The 21,654-nt window shown below is 57.1% G+C and overlaps 3 protein-coding genes across 15 annotated transcripts; 1 reads left to right on the top strand and 2 right to left on the bottom strand.

Annotated features, from left to right (window-relative positions):
* Nucleotides 1-100: 100 nt before the first annotated feature.
* Nucleotides 101-5,569, top strand: EIF5A (eukaryotic translation initiation factor 5A). Of its 7 annotated transcripts, none has more exons than XM_014861507.3 (7): nt 101-446; nt 689-848; nt 2,737-2,922; nt 4,141-4,245; nt 4,453-4,584; nt 4,679-4,752; nt 4,932-5,569. In XM_014861507.3, the coding sequence occupies exons 3-6, from the start codon at nt 2,758-2,760 to the stop codon at nt 4,739-4,741; spliced, it is 465 nt and encodes a 154-aa protein (XP_014716993.1). In that variant the 5' UTR covers nt 101-446; nt 689-848; nt 2,737-2,757; the 3' UTR covers nt 4,742-4,752; nt 4,932-5,569. The 7 variants fall into 7 exon arrangements, with proteins under 7 accessions (XP_014716993.1, XP_070338551.1, XP_070338548.1 ...); XM_070482450.1 differs by having other exon boundaries at nt 163-211; XM_070482447.1 differs by having other exon boundaries at nt 191-335.
* A 220-nt stretch (nt 5,570-5,789) lies between these two features.
* GPS2 (G protein pathway suppressor 2) lies at nt 5,790-8,769 on the bottom strand. Its single transcript, XM_014861508.3, has 11 exons — nt 8,630-8,769; nt 8,261-8,423; nt 7,765-7,874; nt 7,573-7,685; nt 7,366-7,445; nt 7,190-7,272; nt 6,685-6,838; nt 6,487-6,576; nt 6,321-6,400; nt 6,138-6,233; nt 5,790-5,973 (listed from the first exon to the last, which is right to left on the bottom strand). Exons 2-11 carry the CDS (start codon nt 8,352-8,354, stop codon nt 5,890-5,892), a joined length of 984 nt encoding a protein of 327 aa, XP_014716994.1. The 5' UTR covers nt 8,355-8,423; nt 8,630-8,769; the 3' UTR covers nt 5,790-5,889.
* A 198-nt stretch (nt 8,770-8,967) lies between these two features.
* Nucleotides 8,968-20,745, bottom strand: NEURL4 (neuralized E3 ubiquitin protein ligase 4). 7 transcript variants are annotated; one of them, XR_011493586.1, is made up of 29 exons: nt 20,449-20,745; nt 19,061-19,505; nt 18,774-18,839; nt 18,330-18,628; nt 18,051-18,162; nt 17,871-17,959; nt 17,269-17,341; nt 16,852-17,116; nt 16,421-16,602; nt 16,021-16,106; nt 15,740-15,914; nt 15,443-15,641; nt 15,245-15,321; nt 15,074-15,152; nt 14,533-14,708; nt 14,314-14,445; nt 13,859-14,004; nt 13,522-13,746; nt 13,321-13,419; nt 13,069-13,233; nt 12,710-12,874; nt 12,011-12,169; nt 11,453-11,649; nt 11,239-11,326; nt 11,037-11,144; nt 10,772-10,916; nt 10,493-10,605; nt 10,247-10,412; nt 8,968-9,668 (listed from the first exon to the last, which is right to left on the bottom strand). XR_011493586.1 is itself a non-coding variant. In XM_070482438.1 (29 exons), the coding sequence occupies exons 1-29, from the start codon at nt 20,728-20,730 to the stop codon at nt 9,464-9,466; spliced, it is 4,701 nt and encodes a 1,566-aa protein (XP_070338539.1). In that variant the 5' UTR covers nt 20,731-20,745; the 3' UTR covers nt 8,968-9,463. The 7 variants fall into 7 exon arrangements, 6 of the variants coding, with proteins under 6 accessions (XP_070338539.1, XP_070338540.1, XP_070338541.1 ...); XM_070482438.1 differs by having other exon boundaries at nt 11,453-11,632; XM_070482439.1 differs by having other exon boundaries at nt 11,453-11,632; nt 14,539-14,708.
* Nucleotides 20,746-21,654: the final 909 nt, after the last annotated feature.

Here is a 21,654-nt window from a genome sequence, read left to right as displayed (position 1 = left end):
GGCTGGGACAGGACCGCTCTATCTTTCCGGGTGAAACTCTATGGCAGAGCAGAGGCGTACAGTTTAGAGAAGTGAAGCCGAGATGGGTGGTAACCCGACCACACTAGCGCGCTAGGACTGGGGAGCGGAAAGAGCTCTCTTGCGCATGTGTGGACCGGGGGGGATGGGTTTCGAGACAAGGGGTCCACCCACAGTGCAAGTTTTCTGAAACGTGTGAGTCGTTTACGTCCAGTTAAAGCCGAGGTGGGGCATTTCCTAGGACGCATGCGTTCTGGACAAGACAAGCGTACCGTGGCGTGGTCTTTTCAACGCCGGGCGTACAGACGACGTCTGAGGTGGAAGGGGCGTTCAGGATTCCCAACACGCATGCGCTTTGAGGCCGAGGCGTTTCCTTCAGAGGGTGTGGAGTGCAGGGCTCCTTACTGCGCAGGCGCAAGGACTGTTCGGTAGGGCTAGCGGTCTATCACCGGGAGAGAAGAGGTGGTTCAAGGGCTTAAAAAACCGGGTGCGCCTGCGCGTTGCCTACTGGTGGGAAGAGCTCAGGATTTGTGAGGGGCGGGGTCACGTATGAGCGTCATTGGATGGGTAGGTGGGAGGGAGGGTGGAGCTCGGGGAGGATCTGTGCGCTTGCGCAGTGCGGGGGTGGAGGGCCGAGGAGATAGATAGCACGCTTGCGCGGCTGTCACAGGGCTGCTTGGTTGGTCAGTGGGGAGTCGGCGCCTGCGTACTAAGACCCGTGTGCAGCAGCGGCGGCGGCGGTAGAGGCGGCGGCGGCGGCGGCAGCGGCTCGGAGGCAGCGGTTGGACTCGCGGCGAGCGGACGGAGTCGAGTCACTGCGTTCGCGCGAGGTGAGAGCTGGCAGCGCGCGCGTGCGCGGAATCTTGGGTTTGGCCTGGGCACACAGATGGGACTGCGCGGGGGTCGGGGAGGGGGCAGAGGGGAGCGGCGGCCGCCGCCGCACGGGGTTCGGTCGGCGAGCGGCGCGAGTTGCGGAGAGGCGCGGGCGCGCGTCCCGGTTGGCGCGCGGGGTGACGGTTGGGGCCGGCCGGGTGACGTTGGAGCGACGCAGGGCGGGGGACGGCGAGCCGCGAGGCCACCACGCGGGAGAGGCCGCCGGGCGGCCACGCCAGGACGAGGGCCGGGGGCTAGATCGGCCCGCTGGGGCAAGGGTACCTGGGCCGTTGAGAACCGGGCGCCGCGCGGCCACGTGAGGTGGGGGAGGGGGCTGTTCGGTGAGAGGGCATGTGGGGGGGGTTGGCGGCCGGCGGGGGGGAGGGGAGGCGGCGTGGCTCCGGCTTTTGAGGGGGGGGCGGCCGCGGCACCGGAAGTGCGCCCCACGGGAGGCTGCCCTCGGGGTCGGAGGCCGCATGGCCGAACGTGGACCGGGGCCGCATGGCAGCGTGGGGACCCCTCCCCCCAGATCCCGGCCACCGGAAGCCCCCGGCGGCCACATGGTGGGGGGGAGCCGGCAACCCCCAGCGCGGGCAGAGCTGGTCCTCGCGGGCGCCTAAGGGAGTGTGGAATTTTGAGGAGTGGGAGAAGCCCGAGGCCCAGATCCTGATCACTCTGGAGAGCCCGCTGCGGGCATATGTTAGCGCGCCCCCACCTCATGGGCCCCTGAAACTTTCCCCCAATCCTCACATGAAGTGAGGCTGCCAGCCAGGTGTAAGTGGCACTCTTCTGCGCTGGGAGATCAGAGAAATGGGGAAACCGAGGACGATTGGACGCGAGCCCAACTCTTCTTGGTTGTACCGACAGCGTCTTAAAGTCCAGGGCAGATGAGTTCCGCGCTGTGATGGGTGCTCTTCACCTTGTCACTGTGTTCCTCGCTGTGTCTGATTTGGGAGTTCTTGATTTTAGAGTCCTTAACTCTACTATCCTAGTATAATTTATACTACTCACTACTACCAGCCTTTTGCTTTCATTTTATTGTCATTCACCACTCCCCACTCCCCCACTTTCTACTGACTGTACAGGCCCGGCCTGAAAAGCCGACAGGACCGATGCATCCTGGGAAAAGTGGGAGGGCCCTCAAGGAGAGGCTGGGTTCCTGGGTTCCCTTTGGGAAACAAGACCGAGGTGTTTGGCAGGGGGATCAGTTTGAAAACAACTTTACTTTCTCCCCCTCCACTGCATCTGTAAACGCGTGTTGGAGAGGCGGGAATCCCCCAAAGAGGCCTTGTGGTTTCCTGTACCAGTGACTGGCTTGTGTGTGGATACGGTGGGTGGGGGGGGGGTGGTGTAACAGAGACGGGTGGGGCCCTGTCCTCCGGTTTCCACCCTCCCTTCTCCTCCCCCCCATTAGCCCCGCCCTTTTGCTGGCTCATAGCTGCTCACCTAATTATAGCCCTGGTTATATGTGGGGAAGAGGGGTGGTTGGTTTCAGTGGCAAGTAACACCTGAGTCCTCCCCCTCCCAGGAATTAGGCCTTTGCCCATCTCAGAGATTTGGCATCCTAACTTCCTGGAGCCTTCTTTTCCCGAGCCACCTCTCACTTTCATTTGGGGGTGGGGATGCAGCTTATTCCTCCTCCCACCCGCACCTCATATATACACCAGTTCTGAAGTATTTTGTGATTCCAAACAGTATTTAATCTAGGGACTTCGACTTTATTTTAGGTGGGTAATGGAATAAGAGGCTGGGGGGGGAATGAAGTCATGTTTCCAGAGAGTGGAATAGGTTGGAGCCCCTGTTAATCTCTGTCTTTGCTGACCCTAGTTCTCTTCTTGACTCTAGTTGGAATCGAAGCCTCTTAAAATGGCAGATGATTTGGACTTCGAGACAGGAGATGCAGGGGCCTCAGCCACCTTCCCGATGCAGTGCTCAGCATTACGTAAGAATGGCTTTGTGGTGCTCAAAGGCCGGCCATGTAAGATCGTGGAGATGTCTACCTCCAAGACTGGCAAACACGGCCACGCCAAGGTTAGAATTTCACCTCTTCACATCTTGCCTTCCCTGCACCTCCCATATCCATGGGGTTCCTGGCAGCAAGCTGTCATCAGTCTTAGCCCTCTACCTTCCTTTCCTTCTTTTCTTACCATCCAGTTCCTTGTGTTCAGTACTCAGCCCTGGATGCCTACTATACCTGCTCCCCAGCCTTCAGCCTTTTCCTTGGTTATCCTCCTGTGCCCCACCATTCTCTGGTAATCGCTTCCTTTCTCCATCTTTGTGTAAGTCTCTAACTTCTCTTGGTGGTCCTTTATGCTCAGGCTGTTCAGCTGGTCCTTCCTTATTCCTGACTTTTACTTTTCTCCTTTGTCTCTCTGTCCTTGAGTCTTTGTAGGTGCTCTTGGTTTCCTTCACTTTGCCCACAGTTTCTACAATCCTAACACAGAATGCAGCCTTCCCTGCAGGAACTCCAAGTGTACCTCTGAGCTTCCAGATCACCCTGCTGCCCCACTCTGCAGTGCCAGCTTTCCCTTTGGACCTCTGACGCAGTGTCAAACTGCCTCTGCTTGCCCTCCTCCTTGAGTTCTCTGAGCCTCCTCCTTGGTTTCTTGGGTCCTGACCTTCTTGCTAGTGCTTTCATCACTTCAGACTTTTCTTTTTCATCAAAAGCTCAATCTCGTTCATCCTTGTTGGATTTTTGTAGTTTTGTTCCCTAATCAGTTTTTCTATCTTCTATTGACTTGGCATTTGTCCTGGGTTACCCCTAACGTCTAGATCCTTTTCTGTGTTCTTTCTGGTTTCCGTATTTCCTAATTGCATAGTCCTTTCTCATGCCGTCCTATTTTCTCAGCTCTTTCCCTTCTACCTTTCTTATTTCCCAAGTTCTCAGCCTGTTATGCTGATGTCCAGGAAACTCTTCCAGACTTTTACCTAGACTCCTCCCATCCCCTAGGCTCTTCGCCTCTTGTCTGTCCGTGTTTTGATGGGTCAGGGTAACTGACTGCTCCAAGCCTGCCCTACAGTTTCCCTGGTGCTGTCAACCCCAGTCTCAATGGTGGTCTTATCACCTCAGGTTGTTTTTGGAGGCTTCAGTGTTTCTTTCTCAAGTTGATTGGTTCAATTCCACCTCCCCTAATCTTTGCCCTAACAGCATAGTTTGACTTCCCTCACCAGCTAGGAACAACATGGGCCTTTATCTCCTCCATCCTAGAGCTTGGTTGGGTTTCTCTTTGATGTGATGCATACACACAGGTCCACCTGGTTGGTATCGACATCTTTACTGGGAAGAAATATGAAGATATCTGCCCGTCAACTCATAATATGGATGTCCCCAACATCAAAAGGAATGATTTCCAGGTATGTAGATGGTCTGAGTGTAGGTGGATTAGTGGTTTGTGGGGGAAATACAGATTGACAGGAAGAGCTTGTGCTGGGAGAGAGGAGGGAAATAGCAGGAGGAGAGGGTATTTAGTATTGGCAGTTTGCTGCCCCAGTTTGTCCATCAGACCATGTATCCTCAACCTACCTGGGCCTCATTCAGCTTCCTTCCCTATCTGCCCCCAGCTGATTGGCATCCAGGATGGGTATCTATCACTGCTCCAGGACAGTGGGGAGGTGCGAGAGGACCTTCGTCTGCCTGAGGGAGACCTCGGCAAAGAGATTGAGCAGAAATATGACTGTGGAGAAGAGATCCTGGTATGATTTCCCCCCCTTTCATTTGTGCCCAGCTTTGTTCTTTGTGCTGCTTCCTCTGAGCTCAGACTTCTGACTATCCCTCTTGCTCCTCCAGATCACGGTGCTGTCCGCCATGACAGAGGAGGCAGCTGTTGCAATCAAGGCCATGGCAAAATAACTGGCTCCTAGGTGAGTGTGACAAACCTCTCCTCCAGCCCTCTTCACACACTGGATTGTCCCAGCAAAGAGTTGCTTTAGTCTTAATTGTTCTGGGCTTACTCTCCACCCCCAACATGGTCCTGTCCATCTCACTCTTTGTCCTATTGAAGGTATTATGCTGTCTTACCTGGTTTCTCTTTCCTACCCAGGGTGGCGGTGGTGGCAGCAGTGATCTTCGAGCCTACAGAGGCCCCCTCCCCCAGCCTGGCCCAGCTCTGGCCCGGCCCTTGGCTGGACGACTCCTACACAATTTATTTGACGTTTTATTTTGGTTTCCCCCACCCCCTCAATCTGTCGGGGAGCCCCTGCCCTTCACCCTGCTCCCTTGGCCAGGAGTGAGTGAGCCATGGCCTTGGTGAAGCTGCCCTCTTCTTCTCCCCTCGCACTACAGCCCTGGTGGGGGAGAGGGGGTGGGTGCTGCTTGTGGTTTAGTTCTTTTTTTTTTTTTTTTTTTTTTTTAATTCAATCTGGAATCAGAAAGCTGTGGATTCTAGCAAATGGTCCTTGTGCCCTTCCCCCACGCATCCTTGGTCTGGTCTCTTGTTCCCCATGGCCCTTAACCCCAAGTACCACCCCCACAGACTGGGGACCAGCCCCCTCCCCTGCCTATGTCTCTCCCCAGATCCCTATAGATGGGGAGGGAAGAGGAGGAGAGGGGAGGGGACCTGCCCCCTCCTCAGGCATCTGGGAGGGCCCTGCCCCCATGGGCTTCACCCTTTCCTGCGGGCTCTCTCCCCGACACATTTGTTAAAATCAAACCTGAATAAAACTACAAGTTTAATATGAAGCCCCCAACTCAGCCGCTGCTTTGGATTAAATGGGTATTTGTTGACTGGAAGGTAAATTTGAAGACCAGAATATAAGATTGAATTCTGCCACTGAGTTCATTACAATCAACCAACCCACTGTCCCACTGTGACTTGCCGTGGACCTGCCTGCCACCCCCCACCCTCCAAGCAGTCCGGGCCTAGTCCAGGTGGGAGGCAACACAGACAGTAGCAGCCAGGGGCAGTGGCAGATAGATTTTATTGGCCTAGGACTGGGACACACCAGGGCCCCTCACCCATGGCAGGGAGTGGGGGTGAGGCTGAAGATAAAATCTCGTGGTCACTTGTGGTAGAAGCGCGGATTCTGGCTGTGCTGGATGAAGGGGAGCCGAGGGCCAGGTTGGCTGGTAGCTGCAAAGCCCGACTGGTGGTGATGAAAGGATTGCTTTGTCAGCGTGCATAGTCTCCCTTCTTCACACCCTCACAACCAGGAGGAGGGGAAAAGGGAGGTGTGGGCCACCTGTCCTACCCAATCCTATTTTCCTTGGTTAGTGTACAGGTTCTGACAGGTGTGGTTAGCATCCTTACCTTTCCTGCTGGTTGCATCTGCACAGGGAGCTGGGGGGAGGCAAGGAGTCCTGGAGCTGGATGCAGAGCTTGGGGGTGCATGGGACGCAGGGAGGACTGCAGAGAACAGAGTCAGAACCTGAGGCAGCCTAGGGCTCCCCTTAGTCTAACCCTTTCCCTGACTTCCCAAGGCTTCATACTTACTGAGTCAGAGAAGCCAGTCTGCTGGTTAGCATGTTCCATCTGCTTTTGCAAGGACAAGGCACCACCAGGCTGGAGGAACCCTGGGTGGGGAAGAGCAGTGTATGAAATGAGTGAAGAAGAGGAAGGGAGGACTCGGAACTAGGGCCTGTTCGTGGGGTGTTATCACCTGTCTGGGTGGGCTGAAAGTGGCTGTGCACGGCATAGGGCTGTGGCTGTGGCTGGGACAGGTACTGCACTGCAGGAAACGCTGAAGGTGCTGAGAAAGGCAGGAAGCACAGCCATTAGAACCTTCTTTTAGCCTGTTTCTAACACTCCTCCCTCTGGGCCTTAAGAAAAGCCCTCTCCCTCTTTTCCCACCACTCACCCCTGAGCTGCTGACTAGGACTGTAGGCGGGCTGTGTGGGTCCATAGTGAGGTGGGGGCTGAGCAGTCCCATAGGCACCACCTGGGCTGCCTTGGAATTGCCCGTGCTCTGGGGTCCCTGCAAAAGCAGCTGCTGAGCCCACGTAGTGCCGGGTCTAAAAAGGGAGGATGAGAACTCATTGCGTGTAAACTCCTTGAAAGCAGAAACTCAAGTAACTTGTGCATGCCCCATTTTTACTGATACAGATAAGTGTTACATTCATGCACCGCATAACAATGTTTCAGTCAACAATGAACCACACATACACCGATGATGGTCCCATAAGATTAGCACCATATAGCCTAGATGTGTAGTAGGCTATACTATCTAGGTTTGTACACCCTATGGTGTTTCTCAGAACGTCTCTCCATCATTAAGCAACGCATGACTGTAATGGTCAACTGAGGATGCCTAGGTCTGGGTGGAAGTAGGGAAAAACAGTGGGTTAGACACCCAATCCTCTTACCGTAAGCACTTGGGGTCCAAACATCTGTTTGGCTCTGTCAGCTGCCATGAGGGTGCCTGGGCGATTGTGTCCTCCAGGGCTCCCTATGGAGGGAGAGGGGCTTCACTGATGCTGAAATGGGAGGCTGCAACCCCCCAGGAAGGCCCATTCTAACAAGTGGTTTCTATAAAGCTCACCCTGCATGCTGAGGAGGTGAGTTCCTGTGTGAACAGTCAGGCCCTGCTGGTATGCAGCTGATGTCAGAGTGGTCAGGTCACTGGAGTGAAAGGCAGGTCAAAATCAAGGACAAGTACTCCCTCTTTTGCCATTAAACACTGACCTTTTGTTACCTGATCCCCAGTTACACTTTGTCCCCAATCTTATTTCTAGCTCTCCAATCCCACCTCTGCTCCTTTCGCCTTCGTTTTTCTTCCTCATGTAAAACTTTCTTGAGCTGCAGGAAAAGCTGGTGCTTCTCTTCCTGTAGGGCCAAAAGCTTCTCCTGCAACTTCAGGATCTGGGAACGGAAGAGAGAGAAGATAAAGGCAGGAGAGCCAAGGGAAAAAAGAGTTGGGAGAGATCAAGGGACTGCTTACTTGTTCCTTGGTCTCCTCTAGCGACATTCTCTCTTCCATCTCCTTTTTCTTCCTTCTCTCCTGCTCTTCCTTCATTTTCTGTTCCATCATCTTGTCCACCTCTTCTTCCTCTGGAGGAAGAGTCAGGCAGAATGGCAAAGTTGCAGGGTGGTTAAAATATTAGAACGTTAGAGACTGAGGAACAGCAAAAACTAGTTATCCCAGTGCTCCTTTATGCTCTTGGTAATGGCTCTCTCCCTCTTGAGGGGACAGGCTTCCCCATCACTGCAATAGGGGATAGGGAGAGGGAGGGTTTTTTTAGGTGCTCTCCAAGGTCCTTCCCAGCTCAGGGGTTCTAAAGTTTAGACCTGGCCTCCAACTCCCACCACAACGGGGCTGTTCCATGCCCCCTCCAGCTTCGGCGGCCAGCGTACTGGTCGGCCCATGGGTGGGAGTCAGCCCTGGGATAGCAGTGCCGCCCTGGGCCGTGTGTCCGCCCGCTTCTGCCCCGGCTCACCCTGTCGCTTGCGCTCCCGCTCCATCATGATGTGCCGGTGCAACGCCCTGGCCATGGCGTTGGAAAGCTTGGGGCGCTCCAAGAGCGCAGGCATGGTGCCGCCGGGGGCGCTCGGGCCGTGTGTGCCCGGCTCTGTCACTGACTGCCAGACCTCGGACCGGGCCTGAGGGCAGACGGGCGCTTAAAGGGGACCCTGCCCGGCCCAGGCGGAAGCCCGCCCGCCGCCCCGGTCACGTGTCCGGCGCCCGCCGCCCTGCCCGGCCCGGCCGACAGCCGCGGCTCCACCGCGTGCGCGGGCGGCGCCGGAGTCTCCGGCGCGGCGCTCCCCGCCCCCTGCCCGGCCAACCCCGGGCGCCGGCCCCTCCCTACCCGCCTTCTCTTCGCTTTCTCCGCGGCCTCCTGCGCGCCTTGGCCGCTGCGTCACATCCGGCACCTGAGCTGAGTCCTTCCAGGGCAGCAGCCAGCCTCGCGGCTGGGCGGAAAGGAAGAGGCGGAAGCGCATGCGACGGATGCCCGCGTTGTCCAAACCCCGCCGGGGCGCCCGGGCCCGCGCCGCCCGCAGCCCAGGCGCCGCTCCTGGCCGCGCGACAGTTGCGGAGCGCCCCGCGGGCAGAGCCCCTCATTTTGCGGGGCCGGGCACACCGGGGACAGCCCCGGCAGGCCGGGGCTCCCCTGAGGGGCGCGCGCGAGAGAGGCCGAGGCGAGTGTTCTGAGACGGTGTTTATTGGCTCCTTAGAAATCAGTCAGTAACAACTGTACAGAGGGCCCCCACCTTGCCTTGCACCCGCCCTTCCCCACTCCCGCCCGGTGGCCCCGGGAAAAAGCAGCTTCATGTGGGGCACAGGGAGACTCCTCTGGGATTCACAGTAATCAGGAACAAAAACGGAAATAAATTAAGTGATATGGGGGAGGGAGTCATAGGGAGTCGTGTTCCCCAAATCAGTGCATGAAGGGGGGTTACCCAGGGCCTGGAGCTGGGCTCCCCACAAGCTCCCTCACCTCAGAGGGAGTGTTTTGGGCCCTGGACATGGAGATGTGCTCCATTCCCATCTACATCTGAGAGCCTGCCTACGTGCTCCCGTGCTTTTGCCAGACTGAGCACCTGTGCATGCCATGGGTCACTGGAATGAGTTGGAGGCAGTCGTCACTCAGAGTCCACAGGCCCAAGGCCCAACTGTGCTTGTAGTAGTGAGGTCTCACCCCTCATTCCACCCGTACCAGCAAGGCATAGAGGAGCGTGGCCCCTTTCTCCTTGGTTACCCACTCAAGTTCGGCTGGGCTGAAGTGAGGGTCAGGAGGTTCTCTGAGGGCAGCAGAAGGGGGACCAGGAGTGTAGGAGCCAGGGCGCACACACACCTGGAACGCCACCTGGGCCTGATGCGTCCGCTGGGATTTGGGGTCCCGGAATCTGTCAAGCAAGAAGCAGAAATAGGGTGGTGAGGCCCCTGGTCCCCATCTCCCTCCCCCTTGCTAATGGCAACCACTGCACTGGCCCTGCTCTTCCTAGGGGACACTCCCACCTTTCAGAGACCTGGGTCTAGCCATTCTCTCTACTTGAACTGGTCTTCCTCCCAAAGCCTGCTTCGCTAACTCCCTTACTTCCTTCTCCAAGCCTTGGCTCAAATCTCACCTTAACAATTTCTACCCCGGCTACCCCATTTAATATGCACACTCCAACCACACTTCTGATCCACTTTACCCCACTCCACTTTTTGTTTCCATAACACTTACTTTTCACTTTTAAAAATACTAAATACTTATGCATAAACATTCTAGAGTGAGAGAGAACATAAGTTCCACAAGAGCAAGGTTCCCTTTTTTGTTCATTGAAATAGCACAAAATAAGTGGTATTTGTTCAGTGAACGTGTGAAGAAAGGGCTAGGGTGGAGACTGAGGAACTAGCAAGACAAGGTGGGAATGGCAGGGCAAATCATGGAGACCCGAGTCTCCCTGTCCCCCACCGCCCCCCACCCCCATGTACTCACTGCACTTTGGATGCCAGGGTCTCGGCCCCAGCATATTGGAGGGAGGGGGAAAGCAGCACTGGAGGCGGCTGCTCCTCCCGAGGAGGTGCACAGTTCTCGCCAGGCTCCTCAAACCCTACCCGGGGCTCTCCCTTCAAGGGCCGGCAGCTTAGGATGGAGGCAGTGCCTGTGAAGAGAGCTGGGTCAGGGCAGCCTCTGCATGGCCCACAGGCCCAGCCTGCCCTGCCTCTGCCGGTGCCACAGTACCTGCTCCCAGCTCCCCTCGGTCCAGCACCCTCCGGACAGCTGCCGCATTGCTCCCATGATACGCCATGTGCCACTTCTTGGTTAGTGTCCCAGCCTCCAGGCGGGGATTCACCCTAGGGGGTGGACAGATAGGGCACATTGGACAAAGGTCACTGGCTCCCCAAGGTTATCCCCTAAACAAGAAGCTTGTCACTTCTTCCCATACACCCTCTTGGGACCCTCCTTTCTCAAGGGGGCAAAGAACAGTAAAGGAGACACATCACCCTGCTCCACACGTACCTGAGGTTGAACCTGCACCAGCCAAAAGGCAGAGCGTATTCCCGGGGAGGCTCCCCACGGCGCCTATGGGCCTCATCCCCTCGCAGCTTCCGGCAAGACTCACAGTAGCACAGGCTACGCTTCGGTGGAGGCATGAAATAATCCTCTGCAGGAGAGTGAGTGGCAGACTTGGTGCTGTGGCTCCCACCCTGGGTCTCAAACATGTGGCCTCCTTCCGACTGACCTCCAGAGAATGAGGCAGGTTCTGGGGGGACTAGGGACTCACCAGGAAGCAGCAGCAGTTCTTGGAAACGGGAGCAAAGGGCATGGTACTCGCAGGTCTTGAGAGGGCTAGCAGCAGGCGGCGGACCCCAGCACACACTCTCCTTGATACCTGATGGGGTAGAGAGGGCACAGCTCATGGGAGCTGGGGCTAGAAGTATGGGGTGGGGGTGAGGTAGGATCCTGGTCCCTTCAGGCTGGCTCACCATCCACCATGTCAGCTTTTTCCATGTCCCCTTGGGTTCCAGCACTCTTCCCACTAGCAGCCCCTGGTTCAGGACTCACAATTGTCACCTGCAGAGGAGTGGTCAGCCAGAGTGTGACCAGCCCCCAGGGCCTGCTGATCCCTTCCCTGGACCAGACTTCCCCTTTCCTCAGACAGCCAGTCTCCCAGGCACTCCCTCCTCCCTTGCCACTCACCTGCTCACACTGCCCATAGAGGTCCACAAGCACATGGCAGGGCTGGGAGACATCCGGCACAGCTACCCCCTGGTCCATCCCGTTGACATGGAGATGCAGCCCCCCAGAGCTGTCTAGCCGCAGTCCCAGGATGGTGCCTTCAGGACATGTGTCCAGATTTGGCCCAAACTTCTCACAGATCTGGGAGGAGAGACACACTGTCTTCCCAGAGATCAGACTCCCACCTGCAGCGGCCACCCCTGCCCTTCACTTTTCTTCAGGTGGCCGGTCCCTGGGCTTTGCCTCTACATCTACCCACTGCCTGGGCTCTACTGCCTCCCCTACAATTACCTAGACTCACCCCGACTTTCCCCACTGCAACATTCTTCACAGCAGAGAAACAGGAGGCAGCGGCAAGCCCGAGAGTGCCTTTGCCCACTCACCACAGCGTAACCCAACTACAGTTCCCCTTTCTACCTGCGGTCCTACCTGCAGAGCCAGGGGCCCACTTCTCCCTTTTGGCCAGCCCCTCCACACTCAGAGACTTGGCCCTCTCCCTTCTCTCTGCTCCCTACCCACCTTGAGACCGTTGTGGAAGACCCCATGGCCCCGCAGCAGCCAGGCTGCCCGTTTGAGGGCACAGGCAGAAGCAGGGAAGTTGAGCCTCTCTGGTGGGCAGGTGATGACTCCCAGGACAAGGGAAGATGTCCACTGCCGATTCAGGCAGTCTATCCGCACCTGGGGGAGAAGGCAACTATTCCCCAGTCATGGCCTCCTGGGAAGAGGCCCAGCAGAACCAGGCTCCTCACCCCAGCCAGGGAGGGAAGATAGCATCTCCCAGAGAGGCCTCGGATGCTGCCTCTTCTGATGCTTGGAGGGACGAGAAACTGCAAACTCAGTTGTTTCCTTCCCTCTCTCAGCCTTGGTCTTGCTGTGGCCTCTATAAGGATTCTTGTGCCTAGGGGCTTCCTTCAGCTAGCTAACTTTGACATCTTTTAGTTTGCAGCAGAAAGCCCTCCCTGTTCCCACATACAGGATCAGGCATCTCCCGTGGACTCCCCCAGCCCCTCCCTACTGCTTCCCTCACCGGTCACCAGGTGAGCACTTCCTGGTAACTGATCTACAACCCCCACCATAGGGTATGAACAAAAACCCAGGAAGCTCATCTGAGGAGCCTGCTTTCCACTTCGTCCTCAACCTGGAAAGGCCTTTCTCCAGGAGAGCTGGTCCTTAGTCACCCTGAACAAAAGGAACTGGGGATAAGGAGGCAAGGCCCACCTGGACCAGCATCTGAGGCACCAGAGGCTGGTTGATGACAACGATGCCCTGATTGTAGCTGGCCACTCGTGTAGCTGTACGATTCCCATTGGACAGGAGGATATTCTTCCCATGGTTCTCTAGGAACTCCAGGACTGTGGGCATAATGGCCACTTGATTTTGGCCCTGGTATGGAAGAGAAACTGAGCTGCTGGGGTTGCCGATGCGAGGCCCAAGCTACCCTCCGGAGTTTACACAGAGCTTGCATATAAGCCTCTCCCTGTCCAGGGCTGGATCAGAGAATCCCAAAACAAGCTGGTGGTCAATGGCCCACTAAATGCCCATCCATTTGCCCAGCAGGCCCTGCTGTAGCCGCTTACTCCCAGGCCATGCTCCTCGCCCTCGTCGTCATCCTCCTCGCCCTCACTCCCAGTGTCCGAGCTTGGGGAAGGAGGCTGGGTGCCTTCTGGCTCTTCCAGCCTCGTGGAGCTGACAATAGACACACTCCGCACTGGCCCGTAAAGATCCAACACAGCCCAAACGTTCTGGGGGCACACAAGACCTAGAAAGTCAGAGATCAGTGGAAGACCTCAATCCCACCCCCAGAACCCAAGGAAGGGTACTGGGTCTACCTTGGCAATGCCAGTGGCTGCAGGCCCCATATCCTCTCCATCTACCAGGATGTGCATCGTGTCATCTGCCCCCCGCCGAACGCCCACACGGCTCCCCACCTAGGACCAAGGTGAGACAAGACAAGGACAGATGCTCAGCCCACCTCTCCCTGCCAGCCTTATGCCCAACCCCACCCCTACCCCTGGAGCCAGCTGCTTCACCCCCAGCCTCTCTAGGTTCCGGCCATAGTTCATCCTCTGGAGCTGCCCGTCACGCCTCACTTCACAGCTGGACACCATCCAGGTGGTCTTAGTCCGTAGCTCTGGCAGGGAGGGAGGCAGCCCCGGACCACCACCTGCTCCAGGCCCCATCTCCCCTGGCGCTAGTGTGGTCAGCCCTAGCCGGAGGGAACCTGCCCATTTCTCATCCAGCTCTTCCACTTTCACCTGTGAGAGAGAAAAGACTGGCTGGCACTAGGTAGGGGCAGGAGGGTAGGAAGCAGTCTGGCCCTGTTGTGAAGGGCCTGGCAGCCTCCTTTGTCACATCTCCGCAGCCTACCTCAAAGACTTCCTCAGTTTTGAGTTCCTTGGTGCTGAAGACAAGGCCATGAGCATAGCCAGCCACACGCACTGCCCTTGTGCCGTCCTCCTCCAGAGTGACATTCTTGCCACAAGTACTATGGAATCGGTGAGCCACGCCAGTCACTGCGGAAAGATGGCACCGGAGGAAGGGTAGGATTGGGGCAGCAAGCTTCAGACAGGACACAGAGCAAAGCTTTTAGGTGAAACAGGAAAGTGACATAAAGGTCCCATCTGCCAAGCCCTGTGTACCAGGCATAACCTCATCCCTCCTTCTTGGCTGCTTCCCACCAGGGGTAGTTCCCTCCCCTTAGCCTGCAGCTGCTGCAGCCAGCCTGTCTTTGAACAGCTTCCCCGCCCTGGAAGCTGTATCCCTCAGGCCCACAGCAGGCAAGGAGAGCCTGCCCTCCCTTCCTCCCTCCCTGCCGACTGAACCTGGGGAGTGCAGGGGGAATGACTTCTCAGTGGCAGTGTTGCTAGTCGCCAGGCTGTTGTCCATGGGACCGGTGGCATTGGTGATGGACACTTGGACACACTGGCCATACAGATCCACTACCGCATATACCTCTGGGAAGGGAAAGACCAGGTCAGAAACCTGATAGCCCAGGGTGAGCCAGGCTGAGGGTGGCAGGCTGAAAGCCACAGAGCAGTCACCTTTACCCGGAGGCAAGCCTGAGCAGGCAGCGCCTTGGTCCTGGCCATTGATGAAGTAGTGCAGATCGCCCTTGGCAGTTCGCATCATGCCAATGCGTGCACCTGTGCCCAGTGCATCAAGGTCACACCCGTAGTTGTTGCGCATCGTGTTACCATCTTGCATGATGGCTGTGCCGCTGGGGGGATGGCAGAAGGGACAAGTCAGCTACCTAGCTTCCTGCCCACACGGGTCCCTGCCCAGTCTCTGCCTGTCAGAACCTTCCAGTGCCTTGGATTGGGGTCTTGATCTGGAGTCTGAGGCCTAATCTTATCTCCTACATCCCTGGGAGGCCATCAGGGAAAAGCAGAAACTACCGTAAGAGAAAGGAGGGTTGAGCCCCTGCAGTAGGGGAGAGGGCTCCCTAAATCAAAGGGAAGGGGCACCTATATCCCTTAGGTATGTCATTGTCCATGGCCACCAGGGGCCTCAAACCCTGCTTCCCTCCTCCCAGCCAGTTCCACCCAGCCCCACCTAGCTGATCCCTAGATCAGGCAGCCCGACCTCAGCATCCACGTGTCGTAGTCAATGTCTGTCATAGTGTTGGGGAATTCAAGGTCCTCTGGCCGAATAGCAGTCACTCCTGGGAAGAGACAGGGGTAGGTCAGAGCCAAGCCCCCAGCCACAGGCAGCCAGCACCTCCCCCCAGCGCACATACACACAGGTGCCCCTCACCAGCCTCAATAGAGCCTGACCAGCGATCCACCATCTTCTGAATGACAATTTCAAACAGCTCGCCATCCCGCAGAGCCCTGCCAGGGAGAGTGGCAATCAGACAGGCCCTACTTGGGTAGCTGAGGCTAGGGTAGCTGAGGCTGGGGTAACTGAGGCTGAGCAGTAGGAGAGTGGGGACATGAAACTTTAGGCACTGACCGGTTGGAGATGACGATGGCGTCGTTGAACTCGCTGCGGCAGTTGTGGCGGAGCGCAGTGCGGCCCCCGTTGGTGATGACCGCGTTACTGCCATGCAGCTGGTGGAATCGCAGGTCAGAGCCCCCAGCCCCTGACGACGGGGAGCTTGGAGACGCCTGGTTGTTCGCCTCAGGGAGTGGCTCAGAGACAGGGGGCACCTCTGCAAGAGTGGACATCACCCATCAGGCCTACAGTTGTCTCTGAGGCCTCCCAAGGCCACCCCACCCCCTGTCTCTACCCAGCCCGGCCCTCACCCACGTCGTCCACGATGGTGGCCTGTGCTGCCTGGCCATAGAGATCGACGACAGCATAGACACCGGGGGGCACATTCCAGGCGGCAGGGCCCTGAGTCATGCCATTGACAAAGAAGTGGAGAGTCCCGTCCTCCCGCCGCACCACTCCCACCGTGTCCCCTGCCTTGGAAGAAGGGGGGCTGGAGTGAGGAGTCAGGCAGAGTTCCTGCCTGGGCTGGTCCTGCAGCAGCCCCACCTTGCCTACCTCCCCACTGCTGAGTCCTGGCGGTCCCCCCACTCTCCCACCTTGAGGCGGTCCAGATTGTGCCCATATTCATCCAAGATGGTTGTCCCATTGTGCATCACCCCATTTCCGGTCATCATCCAGGTCCCTGGGGGACAAGGAGTGGCAGAGGACATGAGGGCAAGCAGGGCTCCTCTCCTTTATACATCAGTCCCCATATTACTCCCCAAAGCCATCAGCCCAGCCTGCCTTTCCTTTGACAGTTGGCTTTCTTCCCAGGGCAGGGCAAGAGACCTCTGCAGTTCCCAAGCCAGCTGCAGGCCCTGTCCACGTGGCACTCCTCAGCCACTGAATGAGTCGTCACAAGAGTGACAAAAAACGGGCTGAGAACAAGTGTCAGGGCTTCGGGGACAGCTTCCTCTCTAGGACCCTATCCTGGCCCTGCCCTTCTTGGGAGCTCACCAGAGCGCAAGTTGGTCATGGTGGAGGGCAACTGGAGGTAGGCAGGGTTGTGGGTGGTGACACCAATCTCAATGGAGCCAGCCCATTTGTCCACCATCTTGTCAATGCGCACCTGGAACACCTCTCCATCCCGCAGGGCTCTGCTGCTCAGCACCACGCCATGATTGAAGTCATCGGTGGCACTGAGGGCACAGCAAGTGGGGACTCAGACCTCAAAACACACTCTGAGCATGCCAAAGCTTAGCCTAGTGATGCCTGCCCGACACCCACTGCCCCACGTCAACCAGCTAAACTTCACACTCCAGGAGGCTCCCTTCCTTTCTGTCTAGAATGCCCCAGGCCAGAACTCTCTCTGCCTCCCACTTCCCTCCCCGTCCCCCAATCCTATTAGAGCCCCTTCGGCACGCTTCTCCCCACCCCATGGACCTTACTGGGGCCTCAGTGCTGTGCGTCCCTCGTGGGTGATGGCTGCCTTCTGCCCACAGTTGGGGTGGAAGAGCAGGCGCTCAGGTTCTGCCTGGGCAGCAGGAGCAGCACGGCGGAGAGCACCCTCAGGGGACAGTGCCCGTAGGATGGCATTGTTCCGGCGGAGACGGTCGCTGTGGTTGTTATTGTGGACGATGGTTACCTTCACTGCCATCCCATACAAGTCCACCACACCGTACACCACTGGGGGCGTCAGTGGGGTAGCTACACCTGTGGGGGTGGAAGGCACAGGGAATGGGTGAGTGAAGGGAGAAGAGTCAAATATAGGGAGACTGAGCATCAAAGAGAGGCAGGAGGATGAGGCACAGATCCCCCCCCGCCAAAAGCCCTGGATCAATGGCCCTCTCTTAGCTTCCCCTTACCCTGATCGATGCCATTAATGAAGAAGTGTAGGGCAGAGTTGGACTTCCTCGTGAGACCAATGTGGTCGCCCTCCTATTCAAAGCAGAAAAATAACAGTCTAGAATCCATCCACAAATAGGCTCCACACTTGTCCTGGGGGCTGTGAGAAGAGAGCGATCCTAAAACCTTCCCACCATCCTATGGCACAGAGGAACAGCTCTAAAAGGTTCCCATGAGTCTCAGACCACCCTGGGTGCTCAATGCAAGTCAGGCACTGTGTTCCATGTTATAAACATCAACTTTTTTAACCCCCATGACAACCTATAAAATACTACTAACAGGCTCATTTTAGAAATTAGGGAGGAAAAAAAAAAACTACCAAAGAGGATAAGGTTCTTGCCTCAGGTCACTACCACAAATGGCCAAACAGTAAAAGGAATTAAACCCACGTGACTCCAAAATCTGAGTGCCTAACTGTTGGGCAACCCTGCCTTTTCAGGAGAAACCTTCTGGCAAAAGATAGAAGGCCTTGCCCTAGGTCCCAGAGGGGACTATGGTGCCCAGGCAGGGATGCAGAGTACGGGGGCTCGCTGGAGAGTGGCCCAGGCTCCATGCCCCTCACCTGCAGCTCATCCAGACTGAATTCACAGTACTCTCGGCGGGTCCCCTTGCCATTGGTCAGGATCCCGCAGCCGCTCATCATGATGGTGCCTAGCGAAAAGGAGACACCCGGGTTAGGGTTTGGGCTTCCTTCACCTCACCGACCCCAGGCCCATACCCCGACCCTGCCAGGGGCTGGTACCTGACTGCAGGTTGGTCATGGTCGCTGGGTACTCTAAACTGTTGGGGTTGTGGGTGGTGACACCAATCTCAATGGAGCCCGACCACTTATCTACGAGCTTGTCGATGCGGATCTTGGGTAGAGTGATAGCAGAAGGGAGAGGCAGGGAATGTAAATGCAGAGAAAGGACCCTCAGCCCTTGGTTCTTCCCCAGGCCCTACCCTTCCAGCGTCAGGAATCAAGCCCCAGCTTTAGCTCCCAGCAGGTGAGGTGGCAGCCAGACCCCAGGATCCTGCACACCTCAAACATCTCATTGTCCCGGAGCGGGCGGTTGGTCATGACAACCCCATTGTTGAATTCATCCAGGGGCCGGCGGCGCTCAGCTGTCTTATTATTGTTGCTGAGTTTGATGAGGGTTCCACACTTCTCATGAAAGAGCAGCGCGTCGTTGGAAGTGAGGATGGGAGAGGTGGCAGCACTGCTAGACCCCAGCCCTTCCCCTGCCGGTGGGGAGCTCAGGTTCACATTTAGGAGCCCCCCATTGTAGGCAGACAGGATGGCGTTGCTCACCACCTCAGAGAGCTCCATGCTGGCAAAGTCTACAGCAGCAGGATGGAAAAAAGAAGCTGAAATAAGCCTCTACATCCGCAGGCTTGCCCCTCTTTCCCTACCCCTCTCCTGAGACCCCTCCCTTGTCCACCTCATTTCCCGCTCCCCTTCCCAGGGCCTACCCATAGCCCTCACCATTATGCGACTCAAGGCTGTTAGGAAACGTCTCTGGCCGGGCCTGCGCTGGGGACACCATGAAGGCTGGGGACCAGGTAGGATGGGAGGGGAATAAGGGTTCAGCCCCTGCTGCAGGGCCCACAGCCAGGAGACCCCCTCCTCTAGCCCCTGCTCTCCCCTTCAACAGACTCTGGGGTCTGAGTGCCCCTGCCCACACCCAGCCTCACTTGTCACTACATTTCCCCCATTCCTTCAGCCATTCCCTCCACCCCACTCCTCCACTACTGCCCTAGCTGTGTTCTCACCTTCATCTCCAGAGGTCCCTTGTTCAGCCAAGGCAGAATCTTCCGGGGGGGCAGAGGGCTCGAGGGGAGGTGTGGAGATGGGAGTAGGGGGGCTGAAGCCTGGCTCAGGGGGTAGCACGGTGATTTGAGTGCACTTGCCATAAAGGTCCACAACAGCCCAGACACGAGTGGGCAGGCCCGTGGCAGCCACACCACAATCCCGCCCATTCACCCAGAGCCGCAGCTCCCCAGCTACTGTGCGCTCCACGCCCACACGGTCCCCTTCGCCAAGCTGGTCTAGGTCCTGACCATACTCCTCCAGCACAGAACGTCCATCCCTCAGCACCGAGCAGCCCGACACTACCCATGAGCCCCCCTTTAGTCCCGTAGCACTGCTTGGGAAGTCCAGCACACTGGGATCCAGTGCCGTCACCCCAATCTCAATGGAGCCACTCCAGGAGTTGACCTGTGATGAGAGTGGTGAACAGAGACTCAGGATGGGCCACGAATGGGTCTCCCACCACTGGGAAACATTTCAGAGGCCGTTGCATCTCCCTGTTCCCACCTCTCAGACAGCTGAGTGGCTTTTCTCTCTTGAGACATGAGACACTAATCCAGAAATGCAGTCCCATAAGTAATTTTCTCGACTCTGGTGCAGGGATTGTTGGGCCCGCTCTCCCTTAGCAACTCTGCTCTGTACTCTGGGCGCTCAGTGTCTACAACACCACTACTTTCCCCACCATGCTGGCTAAATTCCCTGGTTCCAACCTCCTGCCCTAACTTCCCTGGTCTCTGTGGCTCCTCAACCACTCAAATTCACAGCTCTCCATGCCCATATATATCCCTGGTTCTTATATATCATTCTCTTCCCCCAGTCTAATTCTCTTCTAGGCTCTGGCTCCACTCACACTCACTACCTTCCCAAATTCCCCCTCTGGGCGCCAGCCCTCTTCAATAAGTCGCACACAAGTATACACAACTCCCTCTCTCTGACTTTCTCTTCTCACCCATCTTTCCAGTCCAACCCGTGCGTGAGTTTGTCCTTTAACGGTTTGTTCTTTCCTTGGTTCTCTCTCTTCTCCTCCCATCACTCTCTGCCATCTCTCCATCCTCCATCTCCCAGAAATTGTTGGAAGAGGTCTGTTCCCTAGTCATTCTAGCGGGTGAGGCCCTGTATCCCTTCCCTGCTCCTAGGTCTTGAAGAAATTCAGGCTCTCCTTGTCTCCTTCGCCTTCCGGATGAATGTTTCTACTTCAGGCTCCTTTCCTGCCCGTCACCTGGTGTCCTAAGGTCTGTCGGTTCCCTCTCCGCACCCAGTGATATGGGCTACCCTGGCTGTCCGACCCCGTCTCCCTCTCGTCCCCTCCCACCACCCTCCACATCTCGGTTCCGCGGCCCCAGCTTCGCACCTTGCGGTCGATGCGGACGGTGAAGACGCGTCCATCACGCAAGGGTTCTCTGCTCAACACGAGCCCGTGGTTAAACTCCTGGCCCGGCTGCTGCCGCCGCGCTATACGCCCACAGGCCGACAGGCTCACCAAGCGCCCAGTGCGCGGGTGCAGTTCCCCGCCGCTGCCTAGACCCCCGCCAGACCCCGGTCCTGGGCCACTCCCGCCGGGGCCCCCACCCCCACCCGGCCCCGGCCCGGGGCCTCCCCCAGAGCCCCCACTCCCACCCGACCCCGCCGCCATCGCCGCTGACACCGGGGCCGCGCGACAGCCGCACTTGGCGGCACCGTGGCAACCGCGGTGCACAGACACCCTGAGGGACTAGGACCAGGGGCTGGGGCCAGATATGCTTTACGGCACTGCCGGGCAATGAAGCATCCCGGGCTAGGGAGCTAAGTCTACCACGGTGGGAACAGAAGGACGACGGGGTCGGAAGGTTTGCTTTACGACACGCAGAGGTGACGGAGTGACTCCGAGAAGGGTGAAGATTTGGGCAGGGAGCTTTTGCGACAGTGGAAGAAGCAACTGCCGCAGACATCTTTACGACGGAGGAGGCGCTGGAGCCCCAACACTTTCGGCTTTGCGACAGCGGCACTGACGACCCCGCCCTCGTCAAGGCAGGCGACACCTTGCAGTGTTCGCTTTACGGCAAGAGGAGGAGGTGTCTTCCTTTCGCGCTATCCTCTTGAAAGTGGTGTGAGCCGGGTCTGGAGGACCCAGAGGAGGGAACTGGTAGTTTTATAAATGAAAATTTCTGCCCTCCACACCGCTGAGACCGAATATGTCTTACGACAGTGTCGCAATCACTCCATTTTGTATCACCTCTCGTGAGAGGCAAAGCGGACCGACTTTTGGAGGAAAAAAGGTTCGCGATGTTTCTATTCAAGTCCACCTTGAACTCCAATCCAACCAAACTCTTAGATTTTAAAGCCACGAATAAAGAGTCCAAAGAAACCCCGGAAGGCAGCTTCACGCAACGACGCTGACGGTCCCAAAAGACCCCCCACAGCTAATAGTAAAGCCCCAGCCCAACCCTCCGATGCTCGCGCTAAGGCTGGAGGACTGTGACGTCACAATTAAGTCTTCTCTACCCTGGACCAGGACCCCTGACTATGATTGGATAATTCCGATAAGGGCGGTGATGGGGGAGAAGGGCGGGAATAAATC

Source organism: Equus asinus, chromosome 13 (genome assembly GCF_041296235.1).
Source record: "Equus asinus isolate D_3611 breed Donkey chromosome 13, EquAss-T2T_v2, whole genome shotgun sequence".
NCBI lineage: Eukaryota > Metazoa > Chordata > Mammalia > Perissodactyla > Equidae > Equus > Equus asinus.
This window is presented reverse-complemented; position numbering and strand designations above follow the sequence as displayed.

What these genes read in the sequence shown, in the direction of transcription:
- GPS2 (XM_014861508.3), bottom strand. Translation starts at nt 8,354, where the DNA reads ATGCCTGCGCTCTTGGAGCGCCCCAAGCTTTCCAACGCCATGGCCAGG. An exon ending in GCGGGAGCGCAAGCGACAGG is followed by an intron (nt 7,875 to 8,260) that starts GTGAGCCGGGGC and finishes CTCTTCCTCCAG; the next exon opens with AGGAAGAAGAGGTGGACAAG. An exon ending in CTTTCAGCCCACCCAGACAG is followed by an intron (nt 6,401 to 6,486) that starts GTGATAACACCC and finishes TTCCCCACCCAG; the next exon opens with GGTTCCTCCAGCCTGGTGGT.
- NEURL4 (XM_070482438.1), bottom strand. Translation starts at nt 20,730, where the DNA reads ATGGCGGCGGGGTCGGGTGGGAGTGGGGGCTCTGGGGGAGGCCCCGGG. An exon ending in CAGCCTTGAGTCGCATAATG is followed by an intron (nt 18,629 to 18,773) that starts GTGAGGGCTATG and finishes CTGCTGCTGTAG; the next exon opens with ACTTTGCCAGCATGGAGCTC. An exon ending in CAGCCACTGGCATTGCCAAG is followed by an intron (nt 13,234 to 13,320) that starts GTAGACCCAGTA and finishes GTGTGCCCCCAG; the next exon opens with AACGTTTGGGCTGTGTTGGA.
- EIF5A (XM_014861507.3), top strand. Translation starts at nt 2,758, where the DNA reads ATGGCAGATGATTTGGACTTCGAGACAGGAGATGCAGGGGCCTCAGCC. An exon ending in GCAAACACGGCCACGCCAAG is followed by an intron (nt 2,923 to 4,140) that starts GTTAGAATTTCA and finishes GCATACACACAG; the next exon opens with GTCCACCTGGTTGGTATCGA. An exon ending in TCAAAAGGAATGATTTCCAG is followed by an intron (nt 4,246 to 4,452) that starts GTATGTAGATGG and finishes ATCTGCCCCCAG; the next exon opens with CTGATTGGCATCCAGGATGG.